The 22875-nt window shown below is 35.0% G+C and overlaps 2 protein-coding genes and 2 non-coding genes across 4 annotated transcripts in view; all 4 read left to right on the top strand.

Annotated features, from left to right (window-relative positions):
• Nucleotides 1–479: 479 nt before the first annotated feature.
• On the top strand, nucleotides 480–15516 carry LOC107008250 (protein phosphatase 2C 70). The gene is made up of 13 exons (XM_015207199.2): nucleotides 480–902; nucleotides 4808–4988; nucleotides 5063–5260; nucleotides 5364–5539; nucleotides 5669–5827; nucleotides 9638–9778; nucleotides 9857–9918; nucleotides 10305–10440; nucleotides 10784–10878; nucleotides 13953–14068; nucleotides 14153–14282; nucleotides 15018–15072; nucleotides 15152–15516. Exons 1-13 carry the CDS (start codon nucleotides 669–671, stop codon nucleotides 15311–15313), a joined length of 1845 nt encoding a protein of 614 aa, XP_015062685.1. The 5' UTR covers nucleotides 480–668; the 3' UTR covers nucleotides 15314–15516.
• A 1419-nt stretch (nucleotides 15517–16935) lies between these two features.
• The window catches only part of LOC107008540 (putative methyltransferase C9orf114), an 8536-nt gene continuing 2596 nt past the window's right edge, over nucleotides 16936–22875 (top strand). Inside the window, exons 1-8 of the mRNA XM_015207626.2 lie at nucleotides 16936–17260; nucleotides 17907–17954; nucleotides 18174–18350; nucleotides 18772–18838; nucleotides 20208–20272; nucleotides 21531–21609; nucleotides 22103–22221; nucleotides 22301–22380. Coding sequence (XP_015063112.1) covers nucleotides 17027–17260; nucleotides 17907–17954; nucleotides 18174–18350; nucleotides 18772–18838; nucleotides 20208–20272; nucleotides 21531–21609; nucleotides 22103–22221; nucleotides 22301–22380 — 869 coding nt within the window. The 5' untranslated portion in view covers nucleotides 16936–17026. The remainder of the gene's footprint in view (nucleotides 17261–17906; nucleotides 17955–18173; nucleotides 18351–18771; nucleotides 18839–20207; nucleotides 20273–21530; nucleotides 21610–22102; nucleotides 22222–22300; nucleotides 22381–22875) is intronic.
• On the top strand, nucleotides 19539–19599 carry LOC114075796. The gene has a single exon (XR_003576184.1). It is a non-coding gene; the product is annotated as a small nucleolar RNA snoR101 (small nucleolar RNA).
• On the top strand, nucleotides 19835–19896 carry LOC114075794. The gene has a single exon (XR_003576182.1). It is a non-coding gene; the product is annotated as a small nucleolar RNA snoR101 (small nucleolar RNA).

Below are 22875 nucleotides of genomic sequence, written 5' to 3'. Positions count from 1 at the left end.
ATATACACAACTAGGTTTTACTATATAAAATAGAACAAATAGACACACATATTACACACGACGATTCATTAGAGATATACTCCAACTGAATTGTATTATGTCAAATAGAATATGTGTATCTACTTATTCGATTTTATATAAGTATTTACTTGTCCACATTCAGTGAGAGATAAAAAACATTAATGTCGATTAAAGCACAAAACTGAAAAACATATTTATATACTATTACATTTAATTTGGAATATCAAATTAAATATAAAATGAAAAGACTTCGTCAAATGCAAATACATATCATAAAATGTCTGATAATATATTAAAATTCGACTAATAAATATTTTTTTATACTTAAAATTCGAAAAGAACTTCATTGAATATAAATACATATCTAAAATATCTAAAAATTATATTAAAATTCGACTAATAAATATTTTTCTATATTTAAAACTCGAACCACACCACAACTTTTTGTTATGGGATGAAATAGGGGGTGGGGGGATGGAGAAAAGAAAGGGGAGAGAAAAATATAGCAAGTAAATGCGACCATTTCAAAGCGAGAGAAGGTCGCTTGGCCGAGAGAGAAAGGGTTGGTTGGATTTTGATAGAAATAGAGTGAGATTAGATTGTTGAATTGTCTTCTCTCTCATCATCATACATCACACGGTTCACCGATGGTGAAGGCGATGCCAGGTGCTGATGATGATAGCAGCAGTATCGCCATGACCACTCTAACCACCACCAACAACATTCTTTTATCCAAACAGGCCATCTTTATTATTATTATTGTTATGCTACTGTTGATCATTTTTTTAATCTTAATCGCCTGCAAGTATAAGCCATGGCGTTTCTTTTACTCTCATCCTGTCTCCTCCAACTCTGTCTTTCGCAATAAGAACACAATCAAGGTCAGACCTTTTTTTCTTTTCATTTTATAATATTGGGTTTCTTGGGGTTTTGCTTATTGTGGATTATAATATGAAATGCTATTTATGTAATTTTCTTTATAGGGTTTTGATTCTTGCATAATATGCTGAGATGTAAAAAAAAATTCTTGCTTTGGATTGAATTTTTTAGGGTTTATAGTTCCGTGCGTCGACCCATCTTTGTTTGGTATTGAGGTGTAGTTGGTTGGTTGATTGGTTATATTTCTTATGAGATGTGAGATTGAGATTTCATTGATAGATCATGATGTTTGGTTATGCACAGTTGTATTTGGGGATGCAAATTTTGAAACTTTTTGGTTTCGGAAGCTGGTATTGTTTCCTAGTTTAGTGAATTTTCTGAATTGAATGTGGATAGCGTAGACTGGTTCCTATGTTTAGGAATACTATGTTTCACGCGGCGTAGGAGAGTAAGCTTGGACAGAGGAGAAACTCTGTGACTTGGAAAAGTTTATTTTCTCCTATTAGGAACTGAATGTCAATTTGATCCCATAATGATCAAGCAATTAAAGTTCCAGAGGGTGGATATTCTTTAGTTTTCATGAAGAGGTATCTACATCATTATGTGGTTGTTTACTTGGGAGTTTCTAAGAGGCGATTTTCGCTTACCTCCCATGATATGTTACTAGGTATGTAGTCCAGTACTTACAGTTCAAAATTCTGTATTATGGTCCCTATGATTTGGTATTTGACGTGGTTTGTATCTGCTGAGGATTTTGGAGGACCATATGAATTTCTAAAAGTTAATACAAATAGCTATGTCCTACTTCATCGATCGTTGCATATGAGAAAAATAACAGGTCTGGGTAGCAGGGGCTCATAATATATTTGACTAGTCATCTAGGTATCTACTACTCTACTCCTCGGTTTCATTCTATACAAGTAGTATTTGACAGGGTGCAGAGTTAAAGGTAGAAAGACAACTTTTGGCACACTTCAAAGTCCAGAAGTACCACTAGAACTTGTGGTTGTAGACATGCCATGATATTTCTCCGACTATAAGGGCATTGTTCATTAGGGTGAAATGAGAAGTTTACATTTAAAGAGTCCTCAAATATGGAATATGTCATTCTTTTTAAAAGGAAAATTATGCCATTCTTTTTTAATAGATTAAAAAGTGACAGATGGGGTATATTTTTTTCATGAGTAAGACCTTAAAAGAGCAGATGATATCTATCTAGATGGCAACCTAGATATCATCTACTGATTGTATCATCTTAAGCAATATTGATTTTACTATTAATCAAGCCTCAGCTCCAGTTTAGTTGGGGTCACTTGAATGAAGCCTCTATAGCCATTTCACTTTTTCATGTCAATTTCATCTACTTAATAATTTGTCCTTCTAAGGCAAATTTGGAGTTCTCTAAAGCTCAGGCTCATATTTCCACAGACATGATTGTCTCTAACCAGAATAACAACTCTATATGACACGGGCCTGATTAGGGTTGGGCATTTGGTATGTCCGGTTTGAATAGTTTGGTTCAGTTTTCAGTTTGTAATTTGTGAATGGGAATTGAACTAAAGTTAATTCAATTTGGTTTGATTTTCTAAATTCTGTCCAGTTACCTCGGTTTGAACATTTCCAGTTGCTCCTTTTCAAAATAAAATAAGAAGACCTTGAAACAGATAAACCCTTGTATGTTTCTAGTCTTGCTCTTCACCCAAGTCCAACTTGATTGAAATTAAATTTGTACTCCCTCCGTATCAATTTGTTTGACCTATTTTGACTTGGCACGGAGTTTAAGAAAATAAAGGAGATTTTTGAATCTTGTGATTGTAAATTAAAGACATGTCAAATGTACCAAAATACTCTTAATCTTGTGGTTATAAACCTGCTTTGTGGAAAGTTACAATTAAAGAGTTTCTTAAAAGGGAACGAGTCATTCTTTTCGAAATGGACTAAAAAGGAAAGTTGGTGAAACAAATTGAAACGGAGGGAGTAAATGCTTTGGTGGGGGAGTTCTATCAAACAAGTTGCGTTGAGATGAGGTGAATTCTTTTAGCGTAAAATGGGTCGTGTGACGGATGAAGCGTGAAGATCTTTGGTTCTTTTGATGGTACGCTTCTGACTGATAGTGCTCTAATGGATGCTAATTAATTGAATGGACTAACAAATACGGATTTAAAATTTAGGCTGAAGTCATCGACAACACCTCAAAGTTGTTGCATGATTCACTTAGTCACCTCAACTAAGACTGGTACTCTTTGAACACCTAAGTTATTCAACAGTTGTACCTATCAAACACAAAATTCTGATGTGGCAAAAACACGTCTCTCACTTTTGTTGGGCGTGTGAAAGAATCTCAAATAATGTTTATTTTTCATTGAAAAAGCTTGCATTTTTTGTTCTTTTATTGATATTTGGCACTAAGCAAATAACTAAAAACAAAATTTCATTCATTTTTAGAAAATAATGATTTCTTAATTAAAAAAGAAAAAGCAACCTCCACCCCTTAGGTCATTGTCTTCTTCGCCCCATGTTTACCTTCCAAAATTCTCTCTAAAATTTTTCTCCTGGGCATTTTTTTTGCTATTTTATTAATTTTCTTTCCTTGCAAAAGAAAAAGAGTCATGAATCAACTTTCTTCTTCTCCTTCCATCACGGGACCACCTCATCACCGCCAACTCCGTTCATGTGATCTGGTACTAAAGGAAACATTATTTTTCATTCACAATTTCTATTTGACACTTGAATCTGGATGAAAGATTCTTTTTCTATGATTTATTCTTACAAGAAAAGACAAGTGAGCTCCAAATAGGACTGTGGGGGACGATGATGAGGGATGAAGAAAAAAAGGGGGAAAAGGGTTAGGTGGTTTAGCTGGGGAGGGTGTCGGCAGGAGTTAGAAAATGAGTTTTTTTTTTTTTTGACTGATTGTTCTTTTGGTTAACGGCTGACATTATTTTATTTATTAAACTAAAAAGTCATTTTATTATTATTTTGAGCCTTTATGACACATATCATTGCTCTATTTGTTGGTTTATCATAACATCAATGTGTGAGATACACTCGTTACATTCTATAGACTGTGACGGATTGATATTTTGTGTTTAGTAGGTATAAATTTCTTAAGATTGGACTGTTAGATAGGTACTAGTCCTAGTTGAAGTGTCTAAGTGGAATATGCGGACAACTTGAAGGGCCCGTTGATGACTTGAGCCTAAAATTTAAGGAACAACTCACAAATAACTTGGGGTTTTCGGTTAACTGAACTTCTCTACTCTTTAAATCGAAAAATGAAACCAGAAACTTTGGTCCTATAGATTTTTTCAATAACCAAATAGTGCCCACTCCTAGGCCTAATACAAATAAACAACAATAACTAAGCCCACCTCTTCCAAGTTCTTTTCTTGTTTTTAACATATATCCATTGTTCTTTTTGTCTATGAAGTTGTTAGAGATTCTAGTTGGCCAGCCAAACTTCTAAGTACTTTTCTTGTTCCTGTGTCCTGGCTTGCTAGAATGTGAAAGATGTCAACATATAAACACGCATAGCTAAATTTTTTAACCTTCTAATGCTTTGGTCTTTTTAGGCACTTCATATGTCGGTAAAAGTTCTTTGAGTCCTTACAAAAGATTTGGCTGTACTTACTAAACTGCTAACCCTCCAAAACAAACAAACAAACAGAAAGACCATCAATGTAGGTTGTGGACTATCTTGTTCCTATGCAAGAGCATGTTACTTTTGACTCTGTCTGATATGAAATAACTTTCATAGGATGCTAGGGGAGATATTTTTTATTATGTGGTTACTTTAATATCTTCCAAGTTGTTGTTTCATCATTCATGTTTGTGAAGTATAAGTTTGACTCTTCCTTCCCCTTTATGGTTCATTCTTTGAAATTGCTATCTCTTATATTTTATGTAGGGTGAAGACATAGAGAGGCCTCTTATTTCAGATGATTTGCATCTAGTTGAAAGCCAGAGTCATGAATATTCTAGAGGTTATGCTCATGATGCAGGCAGTCACCAGAATCAAGGGGCTTATGGTTCACCCTGGACACAGGGACTTGTTCATAAACAAAGGATAAATCCTCAATTAACACATAGTATATAACACATTCCTTTCTTGTTCATTGGCTTTTTATGCCGTATAGTTCATAACTTCAATTGCTTTTTCCAGCCGACAGTTTTGTTCTGGATGTTTGTGATACTTCAGAAGATATCTCTATTGGCCAGACGCTTAAGCGTCCACTTGTGTTTAATCAGTTAGCAGAAGAACAGAAACACATCAGACCAGAGGATGTAAAGTACAGACCGAGTTTGGCAATACAGAACGAGAAGTTTGGAGATTTTGCTCCTAAAGATACAAAAGATCAAAGTAATTTCTTCTATCACTGTGACAAGTGCTTGATGTTCTTTACACTCTTTTGATTGGAAGCGTGTGTAAATAGTGTCATCATATTTTCCTTTTAGAAGTGCAGGAAGCATCCTCATGCTGGAGGTTATCTCAGGACCCTGTCAAGGTCTTCAACATTCCATGCAGTCAACAGATACATCTAGGCTTCCACTTACTCTTGGAAGAGTGACACCTAGTGATATCTTGGTGATGGATTCAGAGGTTTCTGGCAAGCATGCTATGATAAACTGGAATATAAATGTATGTCCATTGAAAATTAGGGATTCTTATGGATCTTGGCAGATGTTATTAACGTGTTGTATTGTTTCTTAGTTATGAATTTGCAAAAGAAAATAAAATAGAAGACACTTTCCACTTTTATTGTTTCAGAAATTGAGGTGGGAGCTGGTTGACATGGGTAGCTTAAATGGCACACTAGTAAATTCCAATGCTGTGCATAATCCTCATTCTGGGAGCAGACAGTGGGGCGATCCAATTGAGCTTGCAAATGGAGACATAATAACACTTGGCACAACTTCGAGAATATTTGTAAGTGAATGGTCTTTGTGCTGCTGTCACTATGTTAAAGTTCTTCATTTGATGATGGACTCATCCCTCTCCCACAAAATAAATGAATAAATAGACAAACAATTCCTTGGTGATCCTCCCCACTAAATAAAGGCATCAACTTTAACAGAGTATCTTTGCTTTGTATACTTCCATGTATAGTTATATTCAAGGCTAGCTATTTGAAAAGTTATTAGAATTTATTTGTTGCAAAATTGATGACCAAGGAGTTGCTATGAAAACAAAGGATACCTACAGTTAAGGAGCACCAGCAAGAAGTGAAACTCAATGGCACTAATGAACACCCCGTGCTCTAGCATGCTCCGTGTCACCCCCATAAAGAAAAAAGTGCCTAATGATAACATTTGAATTCTTTGGTTGATGTAATTACTTGTCTAAAAAGGGAGAAGAATTGCCAAATATATATTTTTTTGGATAAAGGTAACATTTGCATATCAATCATCAGCTCAAAGCTGGTATGCTGGTATCCAAGAATTTACATCATATCCTCGCTCCACACGTGTCTGTCTGGCATAAACAAAAGATAAAGAAAAGAAAAGAAGAAAAGAGAAACTATAAGGTCCCTAGAATGTCTACAATAGCCACAGGGTCAACTACACCAATAGTAAAAAGTGATAATGCAGTCATTTTAATCTTGTGCAGAGGGCTGCTCTTGTTATCAGAACTCCCTAGAATTCCTTTCTTTCCATATGGTACACCAAATAACTGCTGGGACAATTTTCCATCTACTCTTGTCTGGGCTGTTACTGCCCTCCTTATTCCAGCTTTCTGGAGCCTGTCCTGTTCTCTATGGAACAGTCCAACTTATACCTATGAAGCTAGTAAACAAATTCCAAAGCTGGCCAACCACCCTGCTCACAAAAACATCTTGGGCACTTCTGTGGTCACCTCTTCATAAGATTCTCTTGTGAAATACACCTTCTTTAACCACCAACGAAGTAAAAACTACCAGTTTATCTGGTATTTTAACCTTCCATATAAGCTTCCAAGGCAGAATTGCCAGATATATAGCCTCCTTGAAACACCATTTTTGTGCTCTCACCATCACTTCCCTTATTGATGCTATCCGTCCACCATTTCTCTCATGCTCTGTCCCTCCTTCTCCTTGATCTAAATCTACCCCTTGGAAATTTGTGGTGATCTGAGCAGCTTTTGTATCGAGTTGAGAAGTTCATTTACAGGGGGTGCAGGTAAACTTGTATGATGTAGGGTGCGGGGTTTTCAAAGAGCAACTAAAAAAGGTATGGAGGGTTATAGAAGTTGATGAAGCCTTTAAGTTCTTTTCCAAAACTATATTTCATGTGAAGAAACCAAATTGGCTCTTTTCATTTGAACAGAATGTTGAATGTTCCAACTGCTGTAGGTATTAAAATAAGGATTGAGCTACAGATTGATCATTTGGAAATTACAGTTTGCTCTTTATTCTACTGAAACATAGATAATTTGATCTCTCCTGATTAAATGAGAGTTGAAACCAATCATGACAAGGTGATATAAGAAAGTAGGATTTCAGAAGGGATCTAAGTAATCTTTTAGCATGATACAAATGCAAGGTATGAGTCCTAGCATGGGTTTTGAATATAAAAAGTTGATCTAATACAAGGACTTCCCCTCAATCCCTAGCTAGATGCAGTCAGCGGTATGAATGATATCACAAAGCTCTGTTTGGGTCCAAAATATATCATGCTAAGTACTTAAAGATTGTGCAACTCTGGAGTTCTCTAATATACTCTAGTTAGTGCTCATATCTTTGATATACTTAGGGTGTGTTTGGTATGAAGGAAAATGTTTTCACGGAAAGTGATTTCCTAGAAACTGTTTTCTTGGAAAGTAAGTATTTTTTTTCTTTTCATATTATCTAGTGTTGGTAAGTAAGCAAGAAAATATAATCCAAGAGTTTTTTATGTTATCTATCAAAATGTTATGGAGGTGGGTAGGGATGGACAGTGGGGGTTCAGGGGTGGCAGTAGGGGAGTGTGATCAAGGGGTGAGGGTTAGGGGTATTGGGTGGGTGGGGAGGAGACAATAAACTTGGAATGCACTTGCGCGATTTGCTTTCCCTACTTCCATTTGGGAAGTCTTTCCTCATTTTAAGGAACTTGTTTGCCTAGAGAAAATGTTTGGAACCATACATAGGAAAATTGGAAAGCATTTGCTGTAACATGTTCCCTCTTTACCAAACCCACCCTGAGAGTCTTCTCATAAGCACTAGTCTTCTAGTTGTTATCACATATACGGATTTCAACTTCCATTGTTTTCTAGATTTTGCGATCTGCCTGTATTTAGAGAAAACCTAAATATGTTGAGGTAATTCTTTCCATGTGATTTTAGGTCTAGTGCGTCCTCTTTTTACACCTTAATCATCATGTTTTCACATGTAAGAAACCCGTGTGCATCCAGAGGCCTACGTAACACGTGGCTGAACCAGCTCAAGAATTTTCCCATTTATATGGGTTGGTTGCACCTTATATGGATGTGATCATTTACGATCTTATCTAATCTTGTATGACCACATATCCATATGAGTATTCGCATCTCTGCAACACTTATCTTGTGGATGTGATGAGCTTAAGAGCCCCAACATTCACTGTTCCGATCACCTAATACTTTTGAGACACATAGCAAGCATCCTACTTTAATCTTATGTGTGACATCTTTATCCATCATTCCATTCTTTGGGAACATTGAACCTAGAAAAGTAAAATATCTACATTTAGCTACCTCAATATTTGTCTCACCTCAACTAAACTCTTATCTCGCTGGCTAAACTTGTAGTCTCTGTGTCTGTCTTACTCTTAACTTATCCTAGTGGTCAAAAAAGTGCAGTCACAGCCTCGAGGCGACACTAGTTGAATTTTTTGCATTTGCTCAAGTCTTGGTTCACATAGTTATCGTTGCTGAGAGGTAGCAGATATCCATTTACTCGAGGTGTGTGCAAATGCTGACGTGGATACCACTGTTTATCCAAAAAAATGTTTTGTAATATGTATATGTTCTTTGATAAAAGGCAATATCTGGTATTTCCGGAAAGTTGATTGTACTGTATAGAGGAATAAAAGCCCGATTGAATGAAACAAATGAGTTAAGGATAGAGCGGGAAGGAGTGATTCCTAACAAGTTTAACTAACTTCCTTGCAGGAAGATTCACCTACTGACATTTTGGAGAGTGAACCCATCCTCTTTTGACTTCAATTGATATTTTAAGATTCTAGCTTCTTTTTTTGGATGTCCTCTTACACAGCTCAAAATTTACTTGTTTTATTATCAAAAATGTAAATTGTTCAATACCAATTATAAAAAAGAAATCATTCAATACCTAAATCTGGTTTAAGTTAGTCGGGTTTGCCCTTGTAACCCATTTTAGTTCTTTTGGATGGGGGAAGAAGTAGTAGGAAGATGCATAATACTCTGGTATAGCATGTGTTTACTTTTATAGACTTGAAAGTTGAAAGTGTCAATGAGCAACCGTGATCCTTCAAGTCACCTACTGTTAATATTTGGGTGGAAACCCTAGTGTATTGGAGTTCACCTGTTAAAAAAAACCTAGTGTATTGGGGTGAATTAATCATGAAATGCTTAATTTAAGTCATTAAACTGTTTAAATGGGTGCATTTCAGAAAAGCTTACATGTCTCCCAGAGTCCCAGGCAAACCAAAATAGAAAATTGGTAGCAAGTACCTTAAAATAAATGGTAACAAATGTGACAAATAATTAGTGTTTGATTGCAGGCATGTATGTAGGTGCTCATTGTCATGTATCTTTTGATTCCAGGTACATATTAGATCCCAAAATGATCAGGTCCCATTTGGGATTGGTATAGCATCAGATGCCATGGCCGTACGTCGAGGAGGAAAGAAGCTGCCTATGGAAGATGTTTGCTATTACCATTGGCCTCTTCCGGGAACGGATAAGGTTTTACAACTGGAAGGTTTATTTTGTTTTTCTGGCCAAAATATAATGACCAAAAGATTTGTATATTTGACATTGTAGTTTGGATTGTTTGGGATATGCGATGGACACGGAGGAGCGGATGCTGCGGTATCTGTCAGCAAGTAAGTTATAACCGCTATGTTATGTCATATTTATATTAAAAAAATCAGTACATTAGGCAGCTCCATCACTAAAATTAAAAGGTAATCTTGACACGGATCATGCGTTATATTTTCTTCATTTACCAGTCACAAAGCAATTTTGATTTTCTGCCAATGATATAAGCTGTAATTTTCTTGGATTATGGAGAAAATGTCCTGCGAGATATTCTATATTCTGGATGATAGCACATCATCTTTAGTCATTGAAATTAAGGAATGAACTTTAAAAATTAAATTTTTAGTTGAATTTCCTGAATGAAATGCTATTTGGTTTTTGCTAGTTTGTAAATTCTTCATCACTCCTGGGTGCTAATTTTATCTTTGTGGTTTTTGTTGTCCCTATACAGAATAATGCCTCAGATGGTTGCTAGTATCCTGTCAGATTCATATAGAAGGGAGAGGGTATTATCACAATCTGATGCTTCAGATGTTCTTAGAGAGGCGTTCTCTCAAACGGAAGCAAGTATAGACCACCACTATGAGGTTTTTACCTAGACTTATTTTATAAATCTTATATGCCTTATTCACCTGATTAAAGCTTTATCTCTTGGTGTGGTGCGAGTATGTAAGTTTTGTGTCTCCGTGTGTATCAAGTTATTTATATCAACGTTGTGAGTTGAACGGCAGAATTTTATGGTTAGGTCCATGCGCTGGTGCAGATTTCCCTTGTTCTCATGTTTTTTGCCTTAATTATTTGATTATTTAGTTCATGCTGCACATCACTGTTAGACTTACATGCTCTTACTTTGGAGGAGCTTAAGCTGTTATAGGTTTTAGTTTGTTGAATTTACTAACATTTTCCTTATTGCTTCAACAAATCTGTCAGGGATGTACTGCAACAGTGCTTCTGGTGTGGGCTGATCGTGATGGGAATTTTTATGCACAATGTGCAAACGTTGGAGATTCAGCTTGTGTTGTAAAGTGCGTCAATCACACTTCCATCAGTAATTTCATTTGCTAACTATTAAAATGTGGCTGCATTTCAATATGGCATTTGGCTGCTTTTGATGCTCTTCATTCTTGTCTTGTATTTAATAATGATCTGATTTTCTTTGCATGGTCCGTTGCCAACCTTTTTGTTTAAATACCCCTTCTGTTGGAAAATGCCTCAGATTTATCCATCTGTAGTGTAATGTTCTTTGAATTTAGTAGGAAAAATACATAAAATCTCCCCTGAACTTGGCAGCATAACTTACTTTACCACTTTAACTTTACGGGTAATTATTTACCCCCTAATCTTTTTGCAAGTGAATTTAATAGCACCTATCATATACAATACCAATTTCATATTCATGGGTCAAGTGCAGACGAGCCACCTAAGTGACACCTCAGTGCCAAATCGATGACATGTCAGATATTTGATTTTTTATTTTTATTTTTTTTAACTTCTCCACATCTTTTAAATTTTTTAGTTTCACTCTTTACCCACCCTCTTCATTATTTCATTTGGGTCAATTTCTTAAGATCCAAAATTTAATATTGATTGATTCATTTTATTTTTCATTGCTTTGTAATTATTCACTATTACTTCTGTCAATACTTATATTAGTTACCATACCTTTTTTTTTCCCAACTAGGTGAAACTATCAACTTATATCAACAATGGTGATTTTAAATTTATGCAAAATCGATATGCTAATTTTTTAGATTTGCTTTTGCTTTACTTATTTCACTCCTTAATGCATATTCAGGTATAGATTAAGCAACGTTATAGTTAAATGAATAATTTTTTTTTAAGAAAAATCAAATCTCAAAAGTAAAGAACAAAGAAAATTATGTGGGTCTTGAATATGATTTTCTATTTTTGTATAACGAAAAAATGTATAGGATGTAGAGTTTGATGAAAAGGAGAAAGAGGATAGGTTGGTGTTGGGGTAGGATGAGGTGGGAGTTTGAGGAAGAAGAGACAAGCAGGGGAGTTGGGGTTTTGAGAAAGGGGTGGAGGGGTTTGAAGAAAAAGAAGAAGAATGGGGTAGGTGGGGGTTTCTTTTTTTCTTTCTCATTATATATATATAATGCTAGTGGGACCCTTATTTTTTTCAAAAAGAAAAATTTACGCGGCTTTAGTTTTTTTGCTTTTCTTTTTTTGCCACGTCATATGTTAAGGTGGTATTAAGTTCACATGAAATGAAATTAGGGGGTAAATAAACACCCTTGTAGTTTAAGTGCTAAAGTAAGTTTTGTTGCCAAGTCCAGGGTTTCTTTTTATGTATTTTCTCAAGTTAGTAATAATTTTTTATTAATATTCTAGTCCAATTCTAAGATATATTGGTTGGTTAGTCTTGGGGTGGGGTCGGGAGACTGAATCTGAGTGGTTGAGACATAGGAATAACAACCTGGAGATTGCATATTCGAATCCCAGCTACAACATTCAATGTGAATGTGAGCTGGGATTCGAATATGCGCTGGTCCACAGATAAAGTAGTTGTGCAAATACAGTCTTAGGTCTGGATTGTCCATCTATGTTCTATTGCTAAGGAAGTCATTTGGACTATTTTCTATAGTTGTCATAGTTTTGTCTCCTCAATTACTCTGTTCAGACGACTAGAACTTCAAATTATTATATCCAATTTTCAAGATTTATGCCTTGAATTGGTATGATGTAACTTTTTTTCATCAAGAAAATAAGTATTATCTATAGGTAGTGAAGTTTGCTCCCAACATGTTATTGGTAAAATTAAGATGTATCTTTGTTATTGAGATTGAGCTTTAATAGTTTGCAATGTTACGAGAACATAAACCATTTTTCTGTTAATATCTTGTAGTTCTAACTTGGCCTTATGATTGGAATATGTTGTTTGCAAAATTTCTTCATAAATTGTTGTCAGACCAAAATATAAGTGTGGATATTGGGCCTTTATAGCCCAACATATTCATCAAATGATTGTCATAAAAATGCTGGTGTGAAAATGGGCATACAATCATACAAGATTAGATGATCTCATCTGTCAAAAGGTGTACACAACATGCATAGAGGATTAAATACGAATAGTATGGGTAAATGGTTTCACCATGCCCTATATGAACATTAAAGTGCAAGAAAACTACACAATTTAAACAAAGAATCTACACATACAGTACCAGCTAATTAGGATTAAGATTTATTGTTTCTTGCATGGAATCCACTTTTCTCATGAGAATTTTTACTGTTATGACACTTATGTTAACTTAGTATTAAATTAGGTCTTAGGTCTAACTCGCTTCCCAATAGCTAGCTCAAAGGGAGGAGGATTGCCCAAGCCTTATGAGGAGTCCACCCATCTCATTAACCACCAGTGTGAGACTTTTGTCATTCTTTGGCACCCCTCCTCACGCCCATTGCTTAGCATCTGGTGCATAAGCATTTTTGGTTTCTGGGCCCCAACATTGGGTGAGATAGCTCAAAGGGAGGAGGATTGTCCAAGCTTTATAAGGAGTCCACCTATCTCATTAACCACCAATGTGGGACTTTTGTCAATAAAGCTGGACGGAAGACCATGGGAGATCAGAGTTTAAATCCCAACAAAGGAAATATATGTAAAACTACCTTTTCAATTTAATTTTTTATAAAACTAGTTGACTTTCCCCCATCTGTCTATGTTTTGGTGGGTATAGTTACCTGATATCTATATTGGTTTAAGTAGACATGTAAATAAAATTGGCGCGACCAACATTATTATTGAAGACATTGTTAGTTTAGAGAACCTTTACCTTTAGAGCACCACTCGTTACCTTATAAAACAGATCTAGTGTTAGAAAAAATAGGTTCGAATAAGCCACACGGATGACTAGAAATTATATGGCTGATCCTACTAGTTTAGGATTAGTATTTGGTTGATTGATAGTTACATATTTGTAGTACATATTTGTAGGTACTAGGCCGTAGTGATATGTTATATGTGCTACAAGATCTCTTGATGCCATACCTTGTCAACTCATCCACAGAAGGTGGGGGAATTTAGAGACATGTATTATAACTTGGCTTAAACTCTTTGTTCTGTTTTTGTTTGAGTCAGTATTGATGGGAAGCAGACAAAAATGACTGAAGATCACAGAATAACTAGTCACTCTGAAAGGCTGCGTATCCAAGCAACAGGGGAGCCTTTAAAAGATGGGGAAACGAGACTATGTGGTGAGTAGAATCTTTTGTTTCTGTTGTGCTTGTATCCGCTGTATATTAATTCAACAAGGAACTGATTTGCTTGCTCTTAACTAGGTTTAAACCTTGCTCGTATGCTCGGAGACAAATTTCTTAAACAGCAAGATGTTCGCTTCAGTTCAGAACCCTATATTAGTCAAGTTGTGTACATACATCAAGCTAGCAAAGGATTCGCACTGTTAGCTAGGTAATTTGACATCATCTCATGTATTGCTACAGATCTGTTCCGTTCTCCCTTTGATCCTGATTTTCCTTCTCATTTACCCATCCACCCTCTACTGAAATTAAAGAAAAAAAATAAGCTGTCCAGTAGGTTTTCCTTCATCATGTTATCTATTTTATATGGTTTGCCATGACATGATTGTGTCTAATGGGATAGGACATTGTTAAGTACATTTCTTCCGGATTCTTCAAAACATGTCAAAGAATAGTAAAAGAAACTGCACATACCTAAATCAGATACTCACACCCTTACTTGGATACCTACAGCATAATCCAAGTAGTAGTCTTGCATTTACCGTAGATACTGTAAATAAATTTGGTTTCCGTTTTATCCAGTTTGGCCCAATATTAGGTATACCCATTGTTAGAAATCATAGAGGAGTTGCACCCGTGGTTGTCACCTAGTGGTCAATGAAGTGGCTAAGAACCATGAGTTCTGAGGTTCAAATCCTAGCGATGACAAATAAACACTAGGTGATTTCTACCCATTTGTCCTAGCTTTGGTGTACAGAGTACTGGCGGGAGGTGATAGGTTTCCCGTGGAATTAGTTGAGGTGAGTGTAAGCTGGCCCTGACACCCGCGGTTATCTCAATAAAAAAATTAAGAAATAGTGGAGTATATGTTACTTTCTTGTCATTTGCTGTTCTGCTATGCTTGACGTCGTTTGGCTTAAAACTTGCTTTAACTTTGTTCTTCCAGTGATGGATTCTGGGATGTTATTAATGTTAAGAAGGCAATTCAACTAGTCCAACAGGTATATAAAGCATTTTGGTGGTTCCTGTATATAATGTTCTTATCAAATTTATAGCTTAACCAATGTTCAATAATTGCAGGCAAAGGAGAGAATCTCAACAGAGGAAGAAATTTCTGCAGAGAAAATAGCAAATTCTTTGCTGAGCGAGGCCAGAACTTTGCGTACAAAAGACAACACTTCAATAATTTTCTTAGATTTCGAAAACGCCCATAGAATTCTTTCTTGTAAACTTGATTCGTAGGATTTACTTCATATCTCTAGTATTTTACAGTGATAAATATATGGTTGAGTTATCTTTTTAAAAAACTGAAAAAAATATATTGAAGATTAGGCTTCTGATTTATTTTTCCGATCTGACCTTGTGTTAATATTCATGTAATTCTCAGCTCTGTAGTCTGTACATTCTCAAACTTCATCAATGGTGATCCTTGTTTATTTCGATCAGATAGAAAGATGAATATGAATGTTTTTGAATCCAAATGCCAGTTTGCAGATTCTGTATAACTTGAAACAGTAGTTTCACTGTCAAATGTATAGAGTGAGAAGCAAACATTTAACAATTGAAATTATTATAATGACTATGAAAACAGAAATACCTTTTTAAAAATTTTATGATTAGATGTCCGACGTATTAAAATTTACCTTACTATTGAATGTAGAAGAAGTAGAATTCATAGGAGTTTGTTTGGTTAGTAGGATGAGATAAGCAAGGTGAGATGAAATAATTTTGGGATCATCTAATACCTCAAACCAATTATGGGATAAAGTTGTAAGAAAATTTACGAGATTATTATCCTTTATCTTATGTACCAAACAACTTTGCAATGTCTACAATTTTGATTGGAAAATGGATATTTTGGTCCTTGAGTTATGATGTTACTTATCGAATCGAGTGTTTTTCGTAAACAACCTCTCTCCACTAGATAGGGTGAGGTCTGGGTATACTCCATTCATGGAATTTCATTAGATATGTATTATTGAATTATGACGTTATTTCAAATTTAATTTTTCTGAGTTATGTATATTTAGCCTTTTAGTTAACTTAATGTGTTGTTTTAGTCTTTAAACCTATTAAACTTAATGGAGGTTAAATGTATACATTTAGATTAATTGAAGGTTAAGTAAACTGAATAACATAGGATCAAAACTGGAATAGCGTCATAACTCGGGGACTAAAGGCCCGTTTGTGTGTGCGATATGAAATTATGATATGAAATCATCACATGGAAGTTGAAGTTTGTTTGAACATTCGATATAAAATTTTTGTATTGTATATTTTCTCATGAACACAAGAATCTCGTAAGTTGTAAAATTATTAAAATTGTCTCAATAATTTATTTAATCTTATCAAATAAACAAAAATTTATAAAATCGCATAATAAATTATTACTAAGTCATTTTGGTCAGTCTTGTTCACTCAATATAGATGAAAAATATTTTTTTTTATTAAACATTAAAGTAGTAGTAATAAATTTGGTTCATAAATAAATTTGATATAAAATGATGAATTTGACGAATATAAATAATAAAGTAGGAATTGATTTAATATAATAATAAATGTTATGTTGATAAGAATAATAATTTTAAAAAGTAATGATATAATTAACAATTTTATTTACATTTAAAAAAAATGACTAATAAATATAAAGATGGATTGTTTTAACAAAATATAAATTTGTGAGGTCAATTTTTATATTTGAAAATTTCAAATCATGATATAAAATTTTCAAATTATAATTATTTTTTAGAGAATATAAAATTTCATCTAATCATATGATGAAATCAGCTTGAGATCATATGTCCAAACGTTTATTTTATCTCTCGAATTTCATATAAGGATATGAGCGCATGAGCAAACACTTATTTTTAAAACAAGTTGTAATTTAATTGTTTTTGGTGGTAACATAAATTGCAGCCGTTCGTCTAAAACCCTAAACCCTCTCTTCCTACAGAAATGGGGAAGAAGAAGAAGAGAGCCGAACGAGAAGCAGAATCGGAACTCCTGAATACAGAGACCATCAATGAGCAAAATGATCTTCATCTTGTGAATGGGGATTCGAAGAAGATAAAGAAGAAGAAAACCAAAGAGGTGAAGGAAGAAAGTGTGTTAAAGGAAAAACCCACAGTTTCCATAGCACTCGCGGGATCTATCATTGACAACACTCAGTCACTCGAACTCGCAACACGGGTAACTTTCATTATGCTGCTCTTTCTCATTGTGTTTCTTTGAAATGTTTAGTGCTCACAATAACAACTGTGCTTCCATCCCAGACTAGTTCTTATACGTTATATGAATCATACTTATCCATTCCACTGCTGTTTCACAACTTGTCACAACTCACAACATATTTACTGTTATGGGATTTATCTTAATTTGTAGCTATTCCACTCTATTTGGACCGTTCCAGATGATCACATCCCTATGCATTGAATTCCAGCCATTTTACTAGTTCTAGTGCTGCATACCACCTCCTTTTTCCGGTTTTGAAGATGACCAATGCCAAGTCACAGCAAGTTAGAACTGATAAATGCATAGGTTCTTTTTTTTCTTATATAACCTGTTGTGTCTGGGCTAGCTTGCCTGCAGACTAATTATATGGGATATCTGACACCTCCCGCTAGTAACTAGAGGTATGTCAGGGAAATAAATCACCCAAGGCTTTTGTCTCTGCTTGGAGTTGAACCTGAGACCTTATAGTTCTTGACCCTCTTTAGTGGACCACAAAGACACACCCTTGGGTCATAGATTACTTATTATATGTACAATTGTGGATGTTTATTATTCAGGTCATTTTTTATTGTTTTACATTATCTCTCTTTTCTTATTTGGGCAGTTGGCTGGCCAGATTGCTCGTGCTTCCACCATTTTTCGGATAGATGAGGTGCTCATATTTACAAGCTAATCATTTGATCATGTGTTGATTTTGTTGGGTGAACCTTTAGTATGAGATTGGTGTTGCTTTCAGTATGTGGACTTTATACTTAAATGTTTGAACACATGCATACAATACGAACTCTCCAACAGCTTCAGTTGTGAAAAGAGATAAATAAATTGCTATTTTGAGTGCAGAAATGAGTTAGAAGGTTTTTTTCTTGAACAGGTTGTTGTATTTGACAACATAGGTAACTCAGTGGACTGTTCAGATCCGACGATGGAGGATGGGTCACATGATGATGAAAGTGGTGCTGCATTTCTTTTCAGGATTTTGAAATATATGGAGACACCTCAATATCTTCGGAAGAGTCTTTTCCCCATGCACAACAACTTAAGATATGTGGTGAGGATAGCTGTTTGAAATTATGATGGAATATGAACTGTTAAGAGTTTGATTGGATTGGATATTAAAAAAACTAGTCCCATTTCTTTTTTAGTGATTTGCTCCCTTGTACATATTCTGGTACTTTCTTAGTGCTACATAACATGTTTGCCTTTCTTAAAAAAGATTGGCTATTGTGTAGGTGGATTTATTTAATTCAGTACTAGTCGGGTGCTCAGTTATTAGCTCAGAGACTTAGTTATTTGATTTATTTTTGTACAGTAAACCAACAACAGTTCTGATTAACACTATTTTACTGATAAAAAGACAACACTGTTTTGACGAGGTTTACTAATTCAGTTCAGCAAAGTTATCCAAACTAAACAGGCTTAAATTTAATCGATTTCGTGATTTCTGATCTCAACGGTACTGTTGTCTTCAGGGTTCGTTGCCACCACTTGATGCCCCACATCATTTGCGGAAGCATGAATGGGCTCCCTATCGAGAAGGTAGCATCCTAAAGAACACTTATCATTTGCATGCCAGGCACGCTCTAGCTCATTTCAAAAAAGAACTAAAAGGATCTTGCACTCAATTGCTTGCTATCTTTTTTACTAAAATTTCCTATAATGAATGCATTTCACTATTATCCTTATAAGCTCATCCTTAATTTTCCTTGAAGTGCTAAAACTTCAAACTCTTGATTTCTACAAGAGAAATGCAAATAAAGCTTATATTCAATGTTGCTATCCTTTTTAAAGCTCAGAATATCAATATCTTGATTTCCATTTCCCAGCATCCTCCATGGGGGAGGTCTGGCACAGTGCACACATAAGTTTTACCATTGGTTTAGCAAGGGTGCGATAAAGATGATATTGATACTATTTTTTTGTTTTTCTTAATTTAGTTGGTCTTTGCAAGAGTATGATCATACATGAAGATGAATATTCAAATGATCATGCATGAAAGTGATGGCCTGTCCTTTGGCATATAATCCTCTATATAAATAATGATGCTTGCATGGCTGTGTGCATGTACTTGTCTCTGTCTATTGCAATGGCATTTGATAGAGTTATTGGTGGATTTGGATTGTTTCCACTTAAGCATCCTTCTATGGCTTTGATTCATACTTCAAAAATATCTATATTTGTTACATACAATAAATAGTTTACAATAAATAGTTATGGTGCAAAGTTTGTTGCATATGATGGCTTACACTTGATCTCTGAACTTCAGGTAGGTCCTGTTGAAAATTTACTTAACTGATGCTATAACTTTGCACCTATATACTGTATTAGTTATAATGTATTTTGACCAAAAAATAGTTATCTGGTTTGGGGTTGAGGTTGTAGTGGTAATTGTTTTGTATAGTTACCTAAATATAAGATTTGAAATCCAAAAATTCTAGAAGACTATCAAAATCTTACAAAACCAAACATTTTTCTGGTTTGTTTTAAAAAAATATATGGTTTATGGATTATGGTGCAAAGTTTGCTGCATATGATGGCTTACACTTGATCGCTGAACTTCAGGTAAGTTCTGTTGAAAAATTCATGTTACTGATGCTCTAACTTTGCAAGTATCTTTACTGATCTTAAAAAAAGTTTGGCCCTATCTGTTAAATGGACACAAAGAAATGTAATGGTCTTTTTGACAATTCGGATCTCACATTACATGTTCAAATATGTCTGATTTTCTTCTGTCAATTGAATTATCCTTCTTGTTCATGTGTAGCCATTTTTTATACCAAAATTGCTCAAATGCTTCTGTTGTCTTGTTATATCCTTTTTGTTGATCATGTTGTGTGTTGATCTAAATATCAACTTGACATTCTTGATGGATGGGTGATGCCTTGGGACATCTTTTTTATGTTTCTAGGTGTCACACTAAAGGATCGAAATTCAACATCTGGGGGAACACTTGTTGATGTTGGGCTTAGTAAGGTATTTCATTCTCATTGTCAACATGCTGTCTTACTTTGTATAACGCTCATGTGGCCGCTACTTTTTTACTTGTATAGTGTAGCTGTTGTTACCATGACTCATTTAATTTCTTCTGTCAAGAATCACCTTATTCACATTGCATGCTGAGAAGCATATGTATGCAAATGAAATGAGAATATCTGTTTTGCAGACATTACAACAGTAATACAATTGGAGCTACTCTTGTATATTTTTTGTTTCTTGTTCTCGAGATTGGGTGTTATAAACATAATCTGTAACTGGCAATGACTCTAATTAAAACAAAGAAACAAAAATAAGAAAGTCAAATACTCTTCTTCAAATTCTGCATTACATACTATTTCTGCAAGATGCTGGGAATCCCTTGTGCAACATAGTATCTGGGCTGTTAGTTACCAAAAAAACAATAGTATGTGGATTTTTTCCCAGGATGTGATGATTGGTTTGTCGGGAAATTCATAGTGCTCCCTCTGTAATCATTGTGTTAATGAAATATTGATAAGATGGGCTTAGATATGAAGAAGATCAACTTGACCTGGAATGGAGTTTGAAGATACTGGTAAAATGGTATTGAGATATGGATTATGAAAAAGAAAACAGAGAGAACTTGTGAGGTATTGTTATTATTTTTCCAGTTATTGATTTTCATTTGCTCTCAAAAGGTAGAACTTTACCATTCCCAAGCTCTTTTTCTTTTTAAAGTATAAAGTTTGCTAGAAAAGTAGGATCATGGACCGCCAATGTGGTTTGATAACCTGATTAATGTGAAACTAAAAGTGTAGATTATTTTATCACTTTTTAAGGAATGTAAAGCTCAGTATAGATTCTTTATCACTCTTTAAGGATCAGATGGCCAGATGTTCAATCATGAAGTTGAAACACTGTATGATCAGATTCAGGCCGCTGCATGCAGTGTTCATTGCTCTTTCCTTTGTCCTTTGTTTTTCAAAGGCTGTTGCTGCCTCTCTATTTCCGTACTCGCTGACGAGATGGTGTCTCACTTGAAAACCAAATGTTCTATTTGTCATTAATAACATGTTGGGATTTTATTTCCTCTTCTTGTAAACTACTAGAGCTGCATCCCAAAAGCATTTTGCTGATGTCAGTAGTCTTGATAAACAGAGTTGATCTTGTTCTTAAAAAAAAAAAAAACAAGACATTGAAATATTGCTGGTATATTTTATTATAATTATATGTTTGTGTGAGTTGGCCAACTGTTCACATTGCTAGTACTTTGCAGCCTGTTGCAGTTGATCAAGTCATTGCCCCAGGAATAAGGGTGACAGTATCCATGGGAGCAGAGAGAAACTTGGACACAGGTTTTTACCAGAATTATACGACTTTTATAGCTGTATATCTTGCTTCCTCTCAACAGTAGTTATTACTTCAATTTCCAATTTTATTCCTATTTTGACTACCTAGGGCTAGGAAGTTTTTATGAAGTTATCTGATGGAATGAAATCTGTTTTTTCATTGTTGATAATTTTGGTACAGACATGTTTTCTCCTCACTCTCTTTTATTTGAACATTTATTCTCTCATTTTCTCCAACACGGATATATGATGTTTGAAAGGCCACCTTCTCAATGTTTGTAGACTTCAATATAGTTTATAGTTAACCCCAACACAGTGCTGTAATGTAACAAAATCCTTGAGTTCTCATATTTATTGAAGTAGCTTACATGATTCGTAATTTATAGTAATATTTCCAGAGAACTATCTCATACACAAAAGACTGCCACAGGAACTGTGTTTATTTTCCTAACATGACTGTTAGTTATTTAAGTTCACAATTCCACGTTTCAATTCTCAGGCATACCACATCAGGTTGTCTCTTCTTCAACACCTATGGAGGATGCAGGGATGTATTGGGGATATAAAGTACGATATGCTCCAAATATCAGTTCTGTATTCAAGAATTGCCCATACAAGGTATTTGAGTTTTGTGTTGAACCCCTTTTTGAGAAGCAACGCATAAATAGTTACTGTGTAACATCTCTTGTTTGATTAGGGAGGGTATGATCACTTGATTGGTACCTCCGAGCATGGCCTTGTAATGAAGTCCTCAGATTTGATTCTCCCATCATTCAGGTATGTTTCAATAGTCGTTCGTGATATTTGTGTGCAAGTAGTCACCCCCTTTTTGTTACAGTAATAGTTCTCAATTAGTAGTCACCCTCCTGTTGTTCTGCAATGGATAGTCAGTGTGTTCCTACTTCCTAGACCCAAGATGATTTTCGGAAAGCACTTCCATCTCACTTTTTTTTATTGGATAATGCTAATTTAAATGCATTTTGACCATGTGGAAACCCAAGCCATTTCACAGCAATGACTTCCAGGAAAAGAAAGTGAACCTATAACTCCACTTAATGGACTTGATAGCAGAGTAAATGTTTTAAATTGTCATTTGTGTTGTGCTGAATTTTCACTGCAGGACATTTACTGCTTCTGTATGTATGTTTTGGGCTCTTTTGTCACTCAAATAGGTCTGGCATACTGACCTTTTAAACTAAGTCATAACCCAAATTTTTTCTACTAAAATTTATCCTCTTCTATTTCTCTATTTATATGTTCCCTTCTTTGGGG

Source organism: Solanum pennellii, chromosome 1 (genome assembly GCF_001406875.1).
Source record: "Solanum pennellii chromosome 1, SPENNV200".
NCBI classification, from domain to species: domain Eukaryota; kingdom Viridiplantae; phylum Streptophyta; class Magnoliopsida; order Solanales; family Solanaceae; genus Solanum; species Solanum pennellii.
This window is presented reverse-complemented; position numbering and strand designations above follow the sequence as displayed.

What these genes read in the sequence shown, in the direction of transcription:
- LOC107008250 (XM_015207199.2), top strand. Translation starts at nt 669, where the DNA reads ATGGTGAAGGCGATGCCAGGTGCTGATGATGATAGCAGCAGTATCGCC. An exon ending in GTATAGACCACCACTATGAG is followed by an intron (nt 10,441 to 10,783) that starts GTTTTTACCTAG and finishes CAAATCTGTCAG; the next exon opens with GGATGTACTGCAACAGTGCT. An exon ending in GGATTCGCACTGTTAGCTAG is followed by an intron (nt 14,283 to 15,017) that starts GTAATTTGACAT and finishes TTGTTCTTCCAG; the next exon opens with TGATGGATTCTGGGATGTTA.